This window comes from Haliotis cracherodii, unplaced genomic scaffold (genome assembly GCF_022045235.1).
Source record: "Haliotis cracherodii isolate W230 unplaced genomic scaffold, xgHalCrac1.p SCAF_7, whole genome shotgun sequence".
Taxonomy (NCBI): domain Eukaryota; kingdom Metazoa; phylum Mollusca; class Gastropoda; order Lepetellida; family Haliotidae; genus Haliotis; species Haliotis cracherodii.
Window position 1 is genome coordinate 41,847,350 of NW_027266330.1, and position 16,571 is coordinate 41,863,920.

At 42.0% G+C, this 16,571-nt stretch overlaps 1 protein-coding gene across 1 annotated transcript in view; it reads right to left on the reverse strand.

Annotated features, from left to right (window-relative positions):
• The window catches only part of LOC139447683 (intraflagellar transport protein 80 homolog), a 92,943-nt gene that overhangs the window by 23,870 nt on the left and 52,502 nt on the right, over positions 1-16,571 (reverse strand). Inside the window, exon 13 of the mRNA XM_071229118.1 lies at positions 1,124-1,271. Within this exon, the coding sequence (XP_071085219.1) occupies positions 1,124-1,271 (148 nt within the window). The remainder of the gene's footprint in view (positions 1-1,123; positions 1,272-16,571) is intronic.

A 16,571-nucleotide genomic window follows, 5' to 3' on the forward strand; every position in this document is an offset into this window, starting at 1 on the left:
TCACTTCAGGATCTGTTTGATATGTCTGCCAAATTTTGTTGAAAAATATTGAACGGCTTTCGAGTCGTGCTACAGAAACGAAATGATTACAGATGGATGGGAGGAGAGATGGATCGACGTAGTGTCGACTATATCCCCCCAGGGATAATAATACTGTTCCATATTTTTCAAAATCCTAAATCATCAAAAGGCACCAGTTCACCACTAGACTGATCTATACAGGAAGTTTCATCTTGAAATATTCAATGTTTTTTCAGTTCTGCATTGAAATGAGAACAATCCACATTTTCAGTAATATCCAACCTGTCATCATGAAAAAAAAATAGATAAATAAAAAAAAGTGAAAATACCAAATCATTAAAAGGCACCAGTTTACCACAAGACTGATCTAATAGAGAGTTTCAAACAGAAATATCTAATGGAAATGGAAAAAGGATGGCTGCATGAAGGACTGTCATGCTGACAAGGGGCTGTCCAGTCAAGACAGTGAGGAGAACAAGCAATACAACACATACGGCAACATGGGGCTGTCCTGTCAAGACAGTGAGGGGAACAAGCAATACAACACACACAGCAACATGGGGCTGTCCAGTCAAGACAGTGAGGAGAACAAGCAATACAACACACACGGCAACATGGGGCTGTCCAGTCAAGACAGTGAGGGGAACAAGCAATACAACACACGGCAACATGGGGCTGTCCAGTCAAGACAGTGAGGAGAACAAGCAATACAACACACACGGCAACATGGGGCTGTCCAGTCAAGACAGTGAGGGGAACAAGCAATACAACACACACAGCAACATGGGGCTGTCCAGTCAAGACAGTGAGGAGAACAAGCAATACAACACACACAGCAACATGGGGCTGTCCAGTCAAGACAGTGAGGAGAACAAGCAATACAACACACACAGCAACATGGGGCTGTCCAGTCAAGACAGTGAGGAGAACAAGCAATACAACACACACGGCAACATGGGGCTGTCCAGTCAAGACAGTGAGGAGAACAAGCAATACAACACACACAGCAACATGGGGCTGTCCAGTCAAGACAGTGAGGGGAACAAGCAATACATACTGCACAGCAATGATCATGTGTTTCCTTCTGACTTTCTGTGCTCACCTTGCATCTTTCCTGTGCAGGGTTTTGGGCAGGAGATCTCGGTCAACGTATACTGCATTTGGATAGTACCAGACCAGGACACAGCCATCTGTCATTGCTGCCAGCATGTTGGTATCGTCATTCCACGCCAAGGACTGGATCATTGTACCTGATCATAGATTTGCAATATACTCAACACAACATTGACCTGAGGATCCACTCTATATTTAGAAATATTAATACACACCTACTGTTAAAGCTCGAGGTTCCAAATTAAAATAAAGAGGTATCTACTCTACAGTGGGACTTCATCAAATTTCAAAACACAGTAGGTATATTTCCATTCTACCATGACAGCAACAATGCTTTGAAAACTGCACTCTCTTGCAACGCGTAACAACACAGGCACACAGGTCCGCAATCTTAGAACATTCCGAAAAGTGGTCACAGGTAGTTATATATGTAACAGTTATTACTAAAGTTCAAGATTAAAAACACCATAGTCGTGAGTAGTTCAAAATAAGTGTTCAAAACACATAGTTTTTCAAAAGAAGTTGACAAATAACACTCCAAACTTAGTCCAAAGACAGACGTTTTAATTTCTTCCAACCTGTTGTACACAGTTTCAGCTGACCCTGTCATTTCTCAGAATTTAGTGAGAGAGGTCATTTCTTGGAAATCAAACATGCCATCATTTCTATTATAGGCATGACAGGTTGTAGCAAAAGGTTTTAACATGCTAAACAAATATATTTCTACAACAAACTTTATGAATTAACATTCTGTTCATTATTTAACATGTGTAAGTGTTATTAGTTATTTGGCAATTAATTACCCCCAGTGAACAATAATATAACAAAAATTAAAGCGGCAAGCAGCAATGGCGGGCTCCAAGTAACACTGTGCACAAACGTCCATGTTCGAATCAAATGTTGAACCAAATCCGTCAAATGTAGGCACCACTTGCAGGGTATCGTCGCCAGGAAATTGGCGTGTGCCAGAGTGTCCAGGTCTGTTCTAAAACCATTCCCGACCTCGAACATGTTCGAATCCATAAAGGGTTTGCTTGTACCAACTCTGTCAAAAGATGTCACCGGAAATCGCCACTACGAAATTGCCGTGTTCCAGGGGTGTCAAAAGTATTTATCAAATATTACCACCAAGCGGTGTTACTTTTAGCATACAACCAATAACAATAAATGAGATGCATATGGCACACTAACTTCATGTAAACTTGCAATAGTTTCTGTGGAGAACCTTACAAGATATGATCTTCAAAGTAAAATTTGGGTGACAAAACTGGTCAAAATCAAAATACAATATGGCCGCAACTAAAAAAGATATCCAAAATCGGCTATTATTGTTTGATGTGTTCTGTATGGAGACCATTCTCAGAAAGTTTGAAAGGATTTCATGCAGTGGACTCAAAGTTGTTTGCATTTGAAAACAGGTACCCAAAAGACACTGTAAAAACCTTGAATCCAATATGGCTGCCAAACCACGTGACCAATGACCAAAGTCAAAGAACAAAAGATGTCAAGCAGCTCAAGCAGCAGATACATGCTAGGTTTCAAAGTAATCGGATAAGCCATTGCGGAGCAATAGGGCGAAATACATCTTCAAAAAATTCTGTTCTTTTAGTTATCTGTCCTTGGCCTTTGGGCCTATGGCCTTGGGTTTTTGGCGGGCACTAGTACCCAACGGTCCACATACACACACAAAATGTGAACATAATCGACCCAGTGGTTATTTTGCTAGGTGTGGTACAAAAATCGGCGGAATAATAAATAATAATAATAAATAATAATAATAATAACAATAATAAATCGAACGACTTCAATAGGGCTCTACAGCCTTTCGGCTTGGAGCCCTAATAATAATAATAAATCGAACGATTTCAATAGGGCTCTACAGCCTTTCGGCTTGGAGCCCTAATAAATCGAACGATTACAATAGGGCTCTACAGCCTTTCGGCTTGGAGCCCTAAAAATGCCTCTCCACCCCGAGCTTGGATGTGGCAGAATTGACCTACATCACTGTTACTCACAGCTGTCAATGGCTGACAATCTTGCGTTTACATTCTCCGTAACTAGTTAAAAGAAGCAAGATGACAACCCCGATCACCAATGGAACCGAGTATGAGTGAACAATAACCAATGGAACCGAGTATGAGTGAACAGTCGCTTTTTTAGCCTGTAGACGAGTCAGACATTTCGACACGAGGTAGGACCTATCTCAGTATCTGAATGGTGTGACCTGTCAATTTCAAGATCATGTTGTCATGAATAAAAAAAATGCAAACAATTTTTATAACGTTACATTTTACTTTCATTGTCGGTTGTTTCAATGAGGAAATACCTTAAATTGTCCCGATTCTGGTCACCATAGAACAGTTTCATAAATATTTCGTCTGTATGCAAAAGATATGCCTACGTTTAATCTTTTAATGTCATCATTGAAGCAGTCACGGTTGCGGCCAAGCCAACACCCAAAACATCCGATATCAAACTACCGTATTTCCTCTATTTGACACTATATGCCGTCTTTTAATTTCACGAGAGCCCTTGACTGGGCGTGTATTAGAGACCAAGCTGGTATTAGAGACCCAGCGTGTATTAGAGGAAATATAGATACATTTTACAGTTCATATGGGGTGATCAATCGGCAGCAATTTTCTATGCATAAATATGAAGGCTATCTCTGTATTCATACGCACATTTGTTTTTAAAAGGCTTAATATATTTGAAAGGGGTTTCCTTAGCAAAAAGGAAACCTCCTTTTAACCAATCAGAATCAAGAATTCATCAATGTCATGGTTAAATCTATATTAGCGCTGTGATATGTAAATGTACTCGGTGTTTGTTGATTGTCGTGACATGGCGGTCAGCTTCCCTCTTGTTCTGCGCAACGCCTAGTTTGGAATGTTGCAGTCTGTGTGTCTTAGTGCTGCCGCTTCCATGTTTTCAGAAGCATGTTCTCAGAATTATGATGCTGTTTCTTAGTTTTTGGGTAAGTTCTCACCGATTTCTCACAAAATCTATTCTGTGTTGAAAAACAGCAAATGTCTCTGATTTTTATCGTACACCGATAAAAGTACTGTGCCACAATGTTATTTTATTTAGCAGCTTTACAGAAACTGTGAGTTAACAAAATACTGCCTTATATCTGAAACGACATACACGTATATGAAATGGATTTATATGCTTATGTATAACATTATACATCAATAAAAAAAATATAACCTGAAGTAAATGATGAAAATTGATTTTCCTCTATGACGTCAAAAGTCGACAGAGAGGTTATACAAGTACAAAGAAAAGGAGGCAAAACTCCGCTATACCCAGAACTAGTTTATAGTAACTCAGGTCACTTGGTGAGAATTAGCTGTGGATAAGGAAAATATATTTTCATGGTGTTTTGTTCACGAGGAACCCAATTATTCCAACACAAATATCAATATTGAAACTTTATATGTTAAGGTATGAAAAAAATACAATAATAAATGATGAAATTGTACTTCATAAAAAAGTAAGTAATAGCGAAATGGATGGCCCTATCTGACCTATAAATTAGTCTTTAGATTCCAGCATTCCTGATTAGATTCCTGATTGTGCAAGTATTATTTGACTAATGTTGCACTATTATTAATGGAGCACTAGCCTTATCATCAAATGAAATGAATTTATGAAAAAAATGACACCTCTCCTGAATGCAGCCTGTCCTTAACAGTCCTAGTCCTAATAATGATGGCATATTGCAAAACCCTTAATAATGGCAAATTTCTACTAGTCCTTATGATACCTTAACTATTGGGCTGTTTGGCAAGGACTATAGGACTAGTGCCAATTTCTAACCCTGCTTAAGGCACGTGGCCTGCCAAAATGTTACCTATCTTGATTCACATATAACATACTTTATCTAATGGCCAGGATGGAGGGAGTTTGATTTGTCCACTAACAGCTGTCTGTGGTCACACAGACCTTTTGTGTGGATCACAGAAATCGATGTACTTCAAGTAACTAGTATCACCTCAATAGGTTCCTTGCACCAAATAACTACAATGATTGTACATAATAACCAAAACTTAAATACTAATTCTTAAATGTTCTTTGAAGGGAAGTTTGTCTTCATCGGGATGGCGTCACTTCCTGGATAAGCCTTCTGTAGGTCAAAACATCAAGTATATTTCGTTACTTATTTACCAGTTGCTTATGTGCATTGTTATGTTGATACACTTGACATATTCATCTATTGTAGTCAAGCTGAGAAATATTGGTGCAACTTCTGGTGCTTCAAATTAGGCCCCTTCCTAAACACTAGATGAAAAATCTGTGTAATAATTTAAGTTTTATTAATATAAACTGATTATTGTGTGGCACAAATCTAACTGTTGAATGCAAATGACCAAAACTAAACAAATACCTGTAAATTTCAGATTGAACTGAAAGAATTGCATCGCCAATTTCGTTTTAAAGTATCGTTACTTTTACATCAACCGAAACTGATGTTCTACTGCTGTTCTGCCATAAAAATATACAACACAATACACTGTGACCACAAATGCATTGAATGTGTCACATGTATACATGACCATGTCCTTTGCTATTTATAGCGCAACCGTAAATAAGCTCCGCCCACTGTGATTGATGCAGACGCCAAACATGATCGATTCTATTTTTTATGATAAAACTACCAAAAATTTATTAAATTATATCTTGATATGGAGCCATTTGTTGTATCCATGGTTTGTCATTCAAGTTGATACAAAGTTTGACGGTCAATGGTGATATGGTTCCCGTATGGTTTTCAAAAATCTTCTCCCGACACTCGGTTGTGTTTACATTGTCAGTCATTGTTCGAAACTGAAACACCCCCACCTTGCGGGCTATTTATAGTCAGGGTGGGGCTTTAAGAGTGATTGAGGTTTTTACAAACCTGTTTAGGTTATGAATTCTCTGATGAAATCCTCCTTGGGGCACTTATTGCATTTTCCTTGCTCAAGAAAATCTACATGACATAGTTGTAACCATTTTTCCTTAATAAAAAATGTTACCACACAAATGTTACTTCGTTTTTTTATGATTTACAACCACCTTTACAGTGCCTCACCCTCCACGGCGCCCCACGCCAGGGGGAGTAACTCTCACCCAAATCACTTTCCATATGTCTACTGCTGACGGAATGTGGGGAGGTGGGTGGCTGTGCCCCAAGGAGGATTTCATCAGAGAATTCATAACCTCTACAGGTTTGTAAAATTCTCTTTCAGATTAAATCCTCCTTGGGACACTTATTGCATCAAGATAGACTCCTAAAGATAATCTTAGGAAGTGGCATCATATTCTGATTATTCAATGAATAAAAAAGAGTTCAATAAAAGGAACCAACCTTATCGTGAGGCACCACCATCGAGAGACGGGGGGCTAGAGACAGGGTGTGGTCGACCATATATTATGAAATAGCCAGTAATGTGTGCTTTATCCCTGAGAAGGGGGGCGGATGGTGTTTCCACCGAGGCAAATGGCCATCCCTGATAGTGGACAGGGTCCAGGGATTGGATCTCCCATTCCTTGAGGAATAGAGCCAGTCGGCCGCCTACGGGGACATCCAGCTTGAGGCAGTGGATCCCGGGTGTTGAGAACTAGTGACTGTGGGTCCACCCGGGGCTCTAATGGTTCCGGGCCCTGCGAAAAGGCTGCTGGCCTTGACCAGCCGCCTTGCCCCGGCCCTTGCCTGTCCCTGCACCTTTACCTGAAGGAAGCGGCTGCTTCCAAGCAGGTGCAGACTTCTGACCCAACGTGTCAGCGTGGGAAGAGTCAAGGGGAGAGGTCCGCTTATGCGGCTTAGCGCTAGGTACCTCCAACAAGGCCTTAGAGTGAGTGAGTGAGTGAGTATGGTTTTACGCTGCTTTTATCAATATTCCAGCAATATCACGGCGGGGGACACCAGAAATGGGCTTCACACATTGTACCCATGTCGGGAATCGAACCCGGGTCTTCGGCGTGACGAGCGAACGCTTTAACCACTAGGCTACCCGACTGCCCCATGCCTTAGAGTCCTTGATTGAAGCGTACAACTGAGTGGGCTCTTGGACCACCTCCTGAGCCCCAGGGAAGAGGGTGGCACCCATCTTTTACGGGAAAGCTAGGAGGTCCTGGCGTGTGGATGCCGAGTACTTAGATACCGACATCCATAGCCTGCGCATGACCATGACAGCGCACATCATCTGCGAGGCACAGCTACGAATAGCGTCCCGTGCGAGATGACTATGAACTTCAATCAGTTGTGCCGCCAACAGGAGTCAGCCAGCCCCTCCCCCCACCAGCTCCCTCTGTACCGCAGACAGATAGGCGGAGTGTACGGAGATGCTGTTTGCATTACGGTATTGCTCCTCAAAGCAAACTATGCAGCCTTCAGCTCCGCAACGCACATAGGAAAGGGGGGCAACCACCGGCCCTGCTTGGCCTTAGCCAAGGTTGGGGTCGAAGGTGGAAGGACAGAAGTCCAGACGCATTCGTCGACCACTGGAACCTCGAAATCACCGTCCTCCGCTAACAGGTACCGCTTAATAAGTTCGGGCAGGTCGAACTGCCTGCGGGCACCCGAAAGCAGAAGATTGATGACCTCATGTGCCAAGGATGACAAAATGCAGAGCCGCACCTGGGGTGCCTTGCTAGGAGCGAAGGCATCCCCCCCTCGAGGCAGAACTCAGTCGGATCCGACGCGGGCATGGGCTCAGCCACCTGAGGCAGTACCTGGAAGATCTTGTCCTGTACGTGCCTCAACGAGGATACAAAGGAAAATGTCCCCGAAGCCCCCAAATCATCCCCTCCCTCCTCCATCCACACCTCCTCTCTCGATTCCGAGCCGACTCATCCTCGAGAGAGGTAGCGGACGAGACAGGAGGAGGACGCCCGAAGGCCTGGGCCTTCGCATCCCCTGAAGCCGAGTCCCAGTCCCGAGGGTTCAAGGGAACCCACCTGGCTCTGGGCCACAGATCCACTAGTGGAAGCCTCGGCCTCGGAGAAGGCGTCTGGCTCTGCTAGGGAAAATGGTGCATAGGAAGTGAAGGGGCCAGTGCCCGCCACCCCTCCGCTGGGGAGCAACCTCGAGTCGGAGCCGAAGCCCGGTCTCGGATCGTCCCCGAGGCCAAGTTGCCTGCCTCGGCCGACGCCAGGCATTCCACAGGGCCTCGAGGATGCGTCCTGCGCCAACAAGGGGGAAGGCCCAGCCCGCAGCTCCTCTCGGAGTTAGGACTTAACCTCCTCCATCATCGACGCCATCTGCAACTTTAGTACAGCAGAAATGTCTGCCAAAGAGGGTGCAGGTGTAGGAACCTCGGGGACCTTAGAGTCTTCTCCCCCGGCCCTCGGAGAAGGGGGAGAGGAGACTTAGGAGATAAACCTACTGTGTTTTGAAATTTGATGTAGTCCCACCGTAGAATAGATACCTCTTTTTTATAATTTTGAACCGAGCGCTTTAGCGCGAGGTTACAAATTATAATAAAGAGGTTTCTATTCTACAGTGGGACTACATCAAATTTCAAAACACAGTAAGTTTATCTCCATTCTACCATGACTGCAACTACGCTTTGAAAACGGCGCTCTCTTGCAACGCGCAATAACACAGGTGCACAGGTCCGCGATCTTAGAACATTCCGAAAAGTGGTCACAGGTAGTTGTATATGTAACAAATATTACTAAAGTTCAAGATTAAAAAACATCAAAGTCGTGAGTAGTTCATAATAAGTGTTCAAAACACATAGTTTTTCAAACGAAGTTGACAAATAACATTCCTAACTTAATCCAAAGAAAGATGTTTTAATTTCTATCAAACTGTTGCACACTGTTGAACACTGTGGACTTGGCTGTCGTTTCTCGGAAATTTGTGAGAGAGGTCGTTTCTTGGAAATCGAACATGCCATCATTTCTATTGTAGGGGTGACGGGTAATAGAAAAAGGTTTTAAAATGCTAAACGAATATATTTCTACAGCAAACTTATGAATAAACATTCCTATGTACATTTAACATGTCTAAGAGTTATTAGGTAGATAGCAATTACCCCCAGTAAACAAGAATAACATCCAAGTAAATGCCTCTCTACCCCGAACTTGGATGTGGCAGAACTTGACCTAAATCACGGTTACTCACACCTCACAGCTGTCAATGGCTGACAATCATGTGTTTACATTAACTTGATCTAGTTAAAAGAAGCAAGATGACAACCCCGATCTATGATGTGGTTCAACATTTACCTGTAGATTTACTGGGATTGATCGAGCCTGCTGGTACATCCATATGCTTACTAATGGAACTGAGTATGACTGAACAGCCACTGTTTAGGCTGCAGACGAGCCGGATATTTTGAAACGAGGAATCTGCATGGTGTGGCCTGTCAATTTCAAGATTTCACGGATCCAAAGCCAAATAGTGACAGAACTAAAACATTTGTGGTCCAGAAATAGTAGGTCGTGTATAATTTTCATAACTGTGCGTGTTCTGAAATGAATTTCATCAAGTTTAATAAGCTGTCACTTCAGTTGGGACATTGTTTTCGTGGACTTTCGAAAGGGAGTGTGTTCTGATGCACTTTCAAATCCCCTCCTGCCAAATTCCAACGGAGTTGGTAATGGATATCGATCAGAAAAAGGTTTGTAAACACCATGTTGTCATGAATAAAATGTCTTCAAACATATTTTATTATGTTATATTTCACTTTCATTGTCGGTTGTTTCAATATGAAATTACCTGTTCGTGGGTTTCAGAAAAAGTTACCAAAAAATTAAAAAATGAACAATTATTATTTTCTAATTTTTTTTATTAGATATCACTCTTTCACTTATTTTGAATGTGTGAATCTTTGAATTATACCTCCCCACCCTGAAATGAGAACCGTTCTAACGTGTAACGGTTGTCACTGTACTATCTGCACTGCACTCTCAGTTATGGCTGCCAAAGAAATTGTTAACAGTAACGGAGGAAACCAGAAGCCAACCCAGTACTGATGCACAGTGTGATGCTGTTCAACATTAACACGTTGACTAACTGCCCCTGCTGATGTAATGTTGTATTTTTCAAACAATTTTTATAATGTTATATTTCACTTTCATTGTCGGTTGTTTCAATATGAAATTACCTGTTCGTGGGTTTCAGAAAAAGTTACCAAAAAATTAAAAAATGAACAATTATTATTTTCTAATTTTTTTTATTAGATATCACTCTTTCACTTATTTTGAATGTGTGAATCTTTGAATTATACCTCCCCACCCTGAAATGAGAACCGTTCTAACGTGTAACGGTTGTCACTGTACTATCTGCACTGCACTCTCAGTTATGGCTGCCAAAGAAATTGTTAACAGTAACGGAGTAAACCAGAAGCCAACCCAGTACTGATGCACAGTGTGATGCTGTTCAACATTAACACGTTGACTAACTGCCCCTGCTGATGTAATGTTGTATTTTTCAAACAATTTTTATAATGTTATATTTTACTTTCATTGTCGGTTGTTTAACTGAGGAAATAGCTTAAATTGTTCCGATTCTGGTCACCATAGAACATTTCTGTAGATCTAACAGTTTCATAAACATTTCATTTGTATGCAAAAGATATGCCTTCGTTAAATCTTTTAATGTCATCATCGAAGCAGTCACGGTTGCGGCCCAGAACGCCCCAAACATCCGATATCAAACTACCGTATTTCCTCTGTTTAACACTATACGCCGTCTATTAATTTCGCGAGAGCCCTTGACTCGGCGTGTATTAGAGACCTGTCTGGTATTGGAGACCCAGCGTGTATTAGAGGAACTATAGATATGATTTACAGTTCATATGGGGGTGATAGATCGGCAGCCATTTTCTGTGAATCTATATGTAGGCTATCTATGTATTCATACGCACGTTTTTTTGTGAAAAGGCTTACTATATTTGAAAGGGGTTTCCGTAGCAAAAAGGAAACCTCTTTTTAACCAATCAGAATCAAGCATTCATCAATGTCATGGTAGAATGTAGCAGAAGGCATAGATTTTGCCTTATTTTTACCCTTATTAGGCGGCGGGGGGGAATGGACTTCTTGGAGTGAATGTCCACCCCCGCCTTAAAGTGGATGAGGTCGGCGTGCCACGCTTCATAGTCCTAGTCCTAACTCCCAGCAGATGGGGCATGACTGATCGTCAAAAACGTCAAATGCCCATCTTCTACGAAACACTTCAGGCAGCTTGGGTGCTGGTCCTGGGGTGGGATATTCGACCCACATCCTGAACAAAGTTTGAAGGTCTGTAAAAGAGACCGTAACTTCTGAGTTGGGCGGGGGGCCGAGGGGGGGGGGGGCGGGAAAATAGTGTATCAGTGCGATATAAAGATCGGAAAGATACATGCAAAATTGTGAAAACAGAAGCAAAGGCATAATGTAGAATGCGATTTGTAACGCGATACTAATAGCCAATGTCCGTAGTATAATTATAACACCAAAGGGGCGTGTTACGCGCTAAGGTGTAAAACCCATAAAAAAGGTAAGTGTGGTTATAATCTGGCACACCACCTTGGGTTTATGTAAAGAAAAACCTGTAGTTCTGTATGGTATAACAAAAAAACAAGCCATTTTGATGGCCTTGGTGTTACATGTGTCAGACAGTGGAACTACACAATGGACACCATTGCGGCCATTTGAATTCAAATATACCGTGCACGTGGCGTTTCTTCTATTAGAATTACAACTCCTTAACTTTACAATGTGAGGTATTACGCCTTTGCAAGGAAAGAAATGTACCATACATACAGTTTGGTCAGTCATGGTCTCTCAGTGAACGATTAGGTTCCTCTAGGGTCTTGTCAGTCGAATGACATAAAAGAAAGTGATTTGGGTGAGAGTTACTCCCCATGGCGCGGGGCGCCGTGGAGGGTGAGGCACTGTAAAGGTGGTCGTATATCATACAAAAACGAAGTTTTTTTGTGTGGTTTTTGTATGATAACATTTCTTATTAAGGAAAAATGGTTACAACTATGTCATGTAGATTTTCTTGAGCAAGGAAAATGCAATAAGTGCCCCAAGGAGGATTTAATCTGAAAGGGAATCAATGTTGATCATGGGTGAGACTAGAATAGTCCAAAGCATGGAGTTCTGAAACTCTTGATGTGGTGACTTTCCTGGAAATACAGAGGGAAGAGCCGATCTGTAACCTTCTATAATCCCATGTCGGAACTTATTGTCCTGACGTAGATGTAGTAGAAAGTCTGTTACCATAGGGATGGCTATTGTATTAGTTTTAATCCTTTGTCGTCTTCTCCACTGGACAAACTTATCCGACTGAGAGGTTCTTCCATAGACTAAATAGTCTGGGGAACCAAGCTCTGCTGGGCCAGATTGGTGCTATCAGGATTATCATGCAATCCGTCTCCTCCACCTTGTGGATGACTTTGTCTACGAAAGACCATGGTGGGAATGGGTATGCATATAGACCTGTCCAATCCATCAATAACGCATCAATCTGGTGAGCCATTGGATCAGGGACTGGACTGACATAAACTGGAAGTTGATGGTTCTGGAAGGTGGTAAAGAGATCTAGGTGCGGTGAGTCCCATAACTCAGTTATCCAAGCAAATATCTGGGGATGTAAGGTCCATACTGTTGGCACTATTCTCCCGTCAGCAAGGTTGTTCAGTTTCCCAGGAATATGTCTCACTTCCATCCGCCAACTGATGGCGTCTGCCAAGGCAAACAATCACGTAGTCTCTGTCATCAGAGAACTGGATCTGGTTCCTCCTTGTTTCTGAATATATGCCACTACTGTGGTGTTGTTTGTGGCTATGAGGATGGACGATTGGGAGAGACGTATCTTCCATGCCAGGATGGCATAATAGATGGCCTTCATTTCCTTGCAGTTGATATGTAGGATCCTCTCTCCGGTGTTCCAAGATCCTTAAGCGGTACCATGATGGTACCATATGGGCTCCCCAACCCGAATCTGATGTAAATAGATGAAGCTGGGCATCAGAGAAGTCAGATGAATGCCGCTCATCTCATGCTCTCCACCCATGCAGGTCCTGTAATAAGTTGAGAGGTAACTGAGTCTTGAACTCTAGGGTGCGGGGTCGTAGTGAGTTCATCCATGTCTGTAGAGGAGGTAACATCAACCTTCCTCTGACGTTAAGTTGCCTAAAAGCAACATCCGCCGCCTCAGAGACATGCTGGGTTGCCTTGATAGGGATTGAATCATTGTAATAGTCTTGACAAATCGATCTTCTGGTGGACATAGATATCCCTTGTGTAGTTGGAAACACGCTCCGATGTAAATGATGTCTTGAACCGGAGTCGTCTCGGACTAGGTAGCCTAGGTAGGTCCAGGGGTCCGGAAATCGTCATATGCGCCGGACATGTCTGATTGGGAATCTCAAATGTCAGGTTTAAAATATTGCTTACCAGACATTTAAATTTTTCTGTCCAGACATTTTAAAAAGTATTGTCCGGACATTCTTAAATTTTGAAAGGACATGATCAACAGTTAGGACTGAGCAGTTTCTGTCTGCAGTTGTAACACAATGAAGATAATCTACACTGACAAGCTTTGTTTGTTTTGATTTTAAAAATACATCGTACCTACATGCTAGTCCAATCGGTCAATCACTGTAATAGGCAATAAACTGAGTTGACACTGATTAATCGACTATTAATTACTGAGAACATCTTGTTAATTTGAGTGAAAGGTGTTTACAACTGTACATAAATACCTTGCATCATCGATGTACCTCATTATCCTCACAATGCTACGATACATAACCTCAGACAAGAAGCGAAAGCTTGACGACAGCCAGTCGACCGATGCAGATCAGTCGAGCGGATCTGCCAAACCCTCAAAGTCTGGACGATCATTTTGTAAGTCGTGGCTAACGACTTTCACTTGACTGACATACAATGAGGATTTGCAGATTTTATTGTTTTCAGTAGCTAGTCGTATATTGAATCTTGATTGACCGCAATTTTGCTTTCTGTGACGATCGAATGTCAATTTTTTATGGTAAATAATTAAGAACAGATGAAAAAAGTATTCAAATAACTATTGCTATCAAAGATATTTTAGTATTTGTGATTATATTATCTATATTGTTTTTAAATAATCTTTAATTATTTAAAAAAACTTTTATTCCATGAGGTCACGTGATAACCAAATATGGAAGAATAGTCTCGATCCAAATGTTACAACGCGTACACTTAAGCAGACTCATGAATATTAATTAGACCATTCACTACGTTAACAGATTGTTATTATAACAGAAACAAACATATGTTTTCCATGTATATCTAAAATGATATTATTTGTTATTAATTGTCCGGTGAATTAACCAATTTAAATTAAAACAATTCATAATTGGTCATATTATGAATACGTAACAACTTGTAATGTGTGTGAAAAGTTGTACTAAAATAAGCTATTTGAAGGGGGCGTGGCCTAAATGCAAATGTCCGATTGGGATTTTATATTTTCCGGACCCCTGGGTAGGTCATAAGTTGAATCAGAAACAGCATGTAGGTAGGTGCCTGAAATTTCTTGTTGAGTACCTTTAAGTCGATTTTCATCCTCATGTTGTGTGAATTCTTTTTTCGGACCTTAGAATACCGGAGAATAAAAGCCTTTGTTCTTGTTGGTCTCGGATAGTTTCTGCATGGCTCGCTTCTTTCATAGCCTCCTGACAGCCAGATCTGCTGCCACTACCTTGGCGAAATCTGCGTCCTACGGCTTGAGATTTCACGATGGGATGTTTCTTGAAATGCAGTTTGTATCCATGAGCCACGACGGTTAGGAACCAGCAGTCGGGCGGAATCTGCTTCCACGTTTTGATGCATGACAGAAGACACCTTCCAACTGGCCCCAGAGTCGACATTATGTTGAAAGACGGTAGGCGTAAATCGCAGTCCATAGACGTAACCTGGTTGAAAGGGTCTATAACTCTGGACTGACGAAACGACTCCTGAGAAGATTGGTGCTTGTTGTACCCCCGACTCGGTTGGAATGAATCCTTCCCGGAGGGGGCAAACTTTTTCTTAGGAGGCTGTTTATATGACGAGTCCTTCTCATCCCAGAAACGCTTTGGGAGATGGGAAGAGCCATATGTCTTGGCAGCTAGGTTCATGGTTGATACTTGGAATCATTCTGTTGTATCTTGCCTGACCTCGTCTATGACATGTCCCACTTTGCCATTGAATGCCTTGGTAGGAGATATTGGTTGTGACATTATCAACCTCTTGGTTTGGTGGGAAAACAGCTCTTGCGCGAATCTGTGCTAGTACTTGTTGATGCTGAACCCACAGTAACTGTGAAGACATCTAGACTTGGGTGGAGAGTAAGTCTTCCTGCATTCTGACTATGGTGTCTAGCAGGCTGTGGATGAGTCCGACCAGATCCGTCCTAATATTCATAGGAGTCTCTCTGGATATGCCCCCATATGATCACCATGTTTTTCGCTATGAATGATAAGGCGACTTGGAGCGCCTCGTAAGGTGATCAAAAACGTCCTCTCATATGATGTATAAACGTGTCAAACAACTGCTGTGATTTCAAGAAAGTCAGAAAAGGTGCGAAACATCCATACCCACTCTTAATCTTCTGCATAAGGCATCAGTGATGTTGCAGGAGTACACGTTGTAGGTGGGATAGTTGTAAGTTGAACCACAGACATAGCCATGACAGGTGTAAGCGTCACAGGTGTGAGGGTCAAAGACGAAAATGTCACAGGCACAGATGGTGACTAATGAGACGTTATTGTTAGATGCAGTTGAGAAGGTGGATGAGGTTCTGTTTAGACAAGTTGGTGCATCCATGCTGGACTGGTCGCCAGCAACGTCACTAGCAAGGCAATCATCATGCAAAACGGAGCTGTTGGACACATCATCCTGTCCCCAATGATCATCTCCTTGTTTCATCTTGAGACGGTGAAGATATATAACAAACTCATCTTCCGTGAGGAATGGACAATAAGAACAACGTTCTTTGGTACAATGAGCTTGCAACTGAGGTGAGGGTCTGCCCTCAATTTGTTCTCCTTACAAATGAAGCAGAAACCATGACCCATTGTAGATAAGTAGTAGTAGCGACATTCTTGTCGTAGTATTGATTAGACATCAATGGAAGATTGACGTTTTATCACATAGCAATTTCCCAAGTGTTGATCACAGTGAAGGAGACAAAACTGAGGGCTTGGGGGCAGCCCATGTTCATCACAGATGGGCTGCATTTGGAACAGGTGTTTCAATAAGCAATATGGATAAGTAACAGGATAAGTAAAAATGTACTTATTTAGAGAATGAATAAGGAGTTTCCTAAATTCCACTGTACGTGGTGTTCTTACTTGGTTTGACAAATTGTATGTCAGTGAAATGTCATGTCTTAAATGAAAGAAAAAAGTTCCATTATGGACTTCTAGGTAGCTTTATAGGGCCTTTAAAAAGGATGGAGACCTTTGTCCTGTGTGCGACCATGA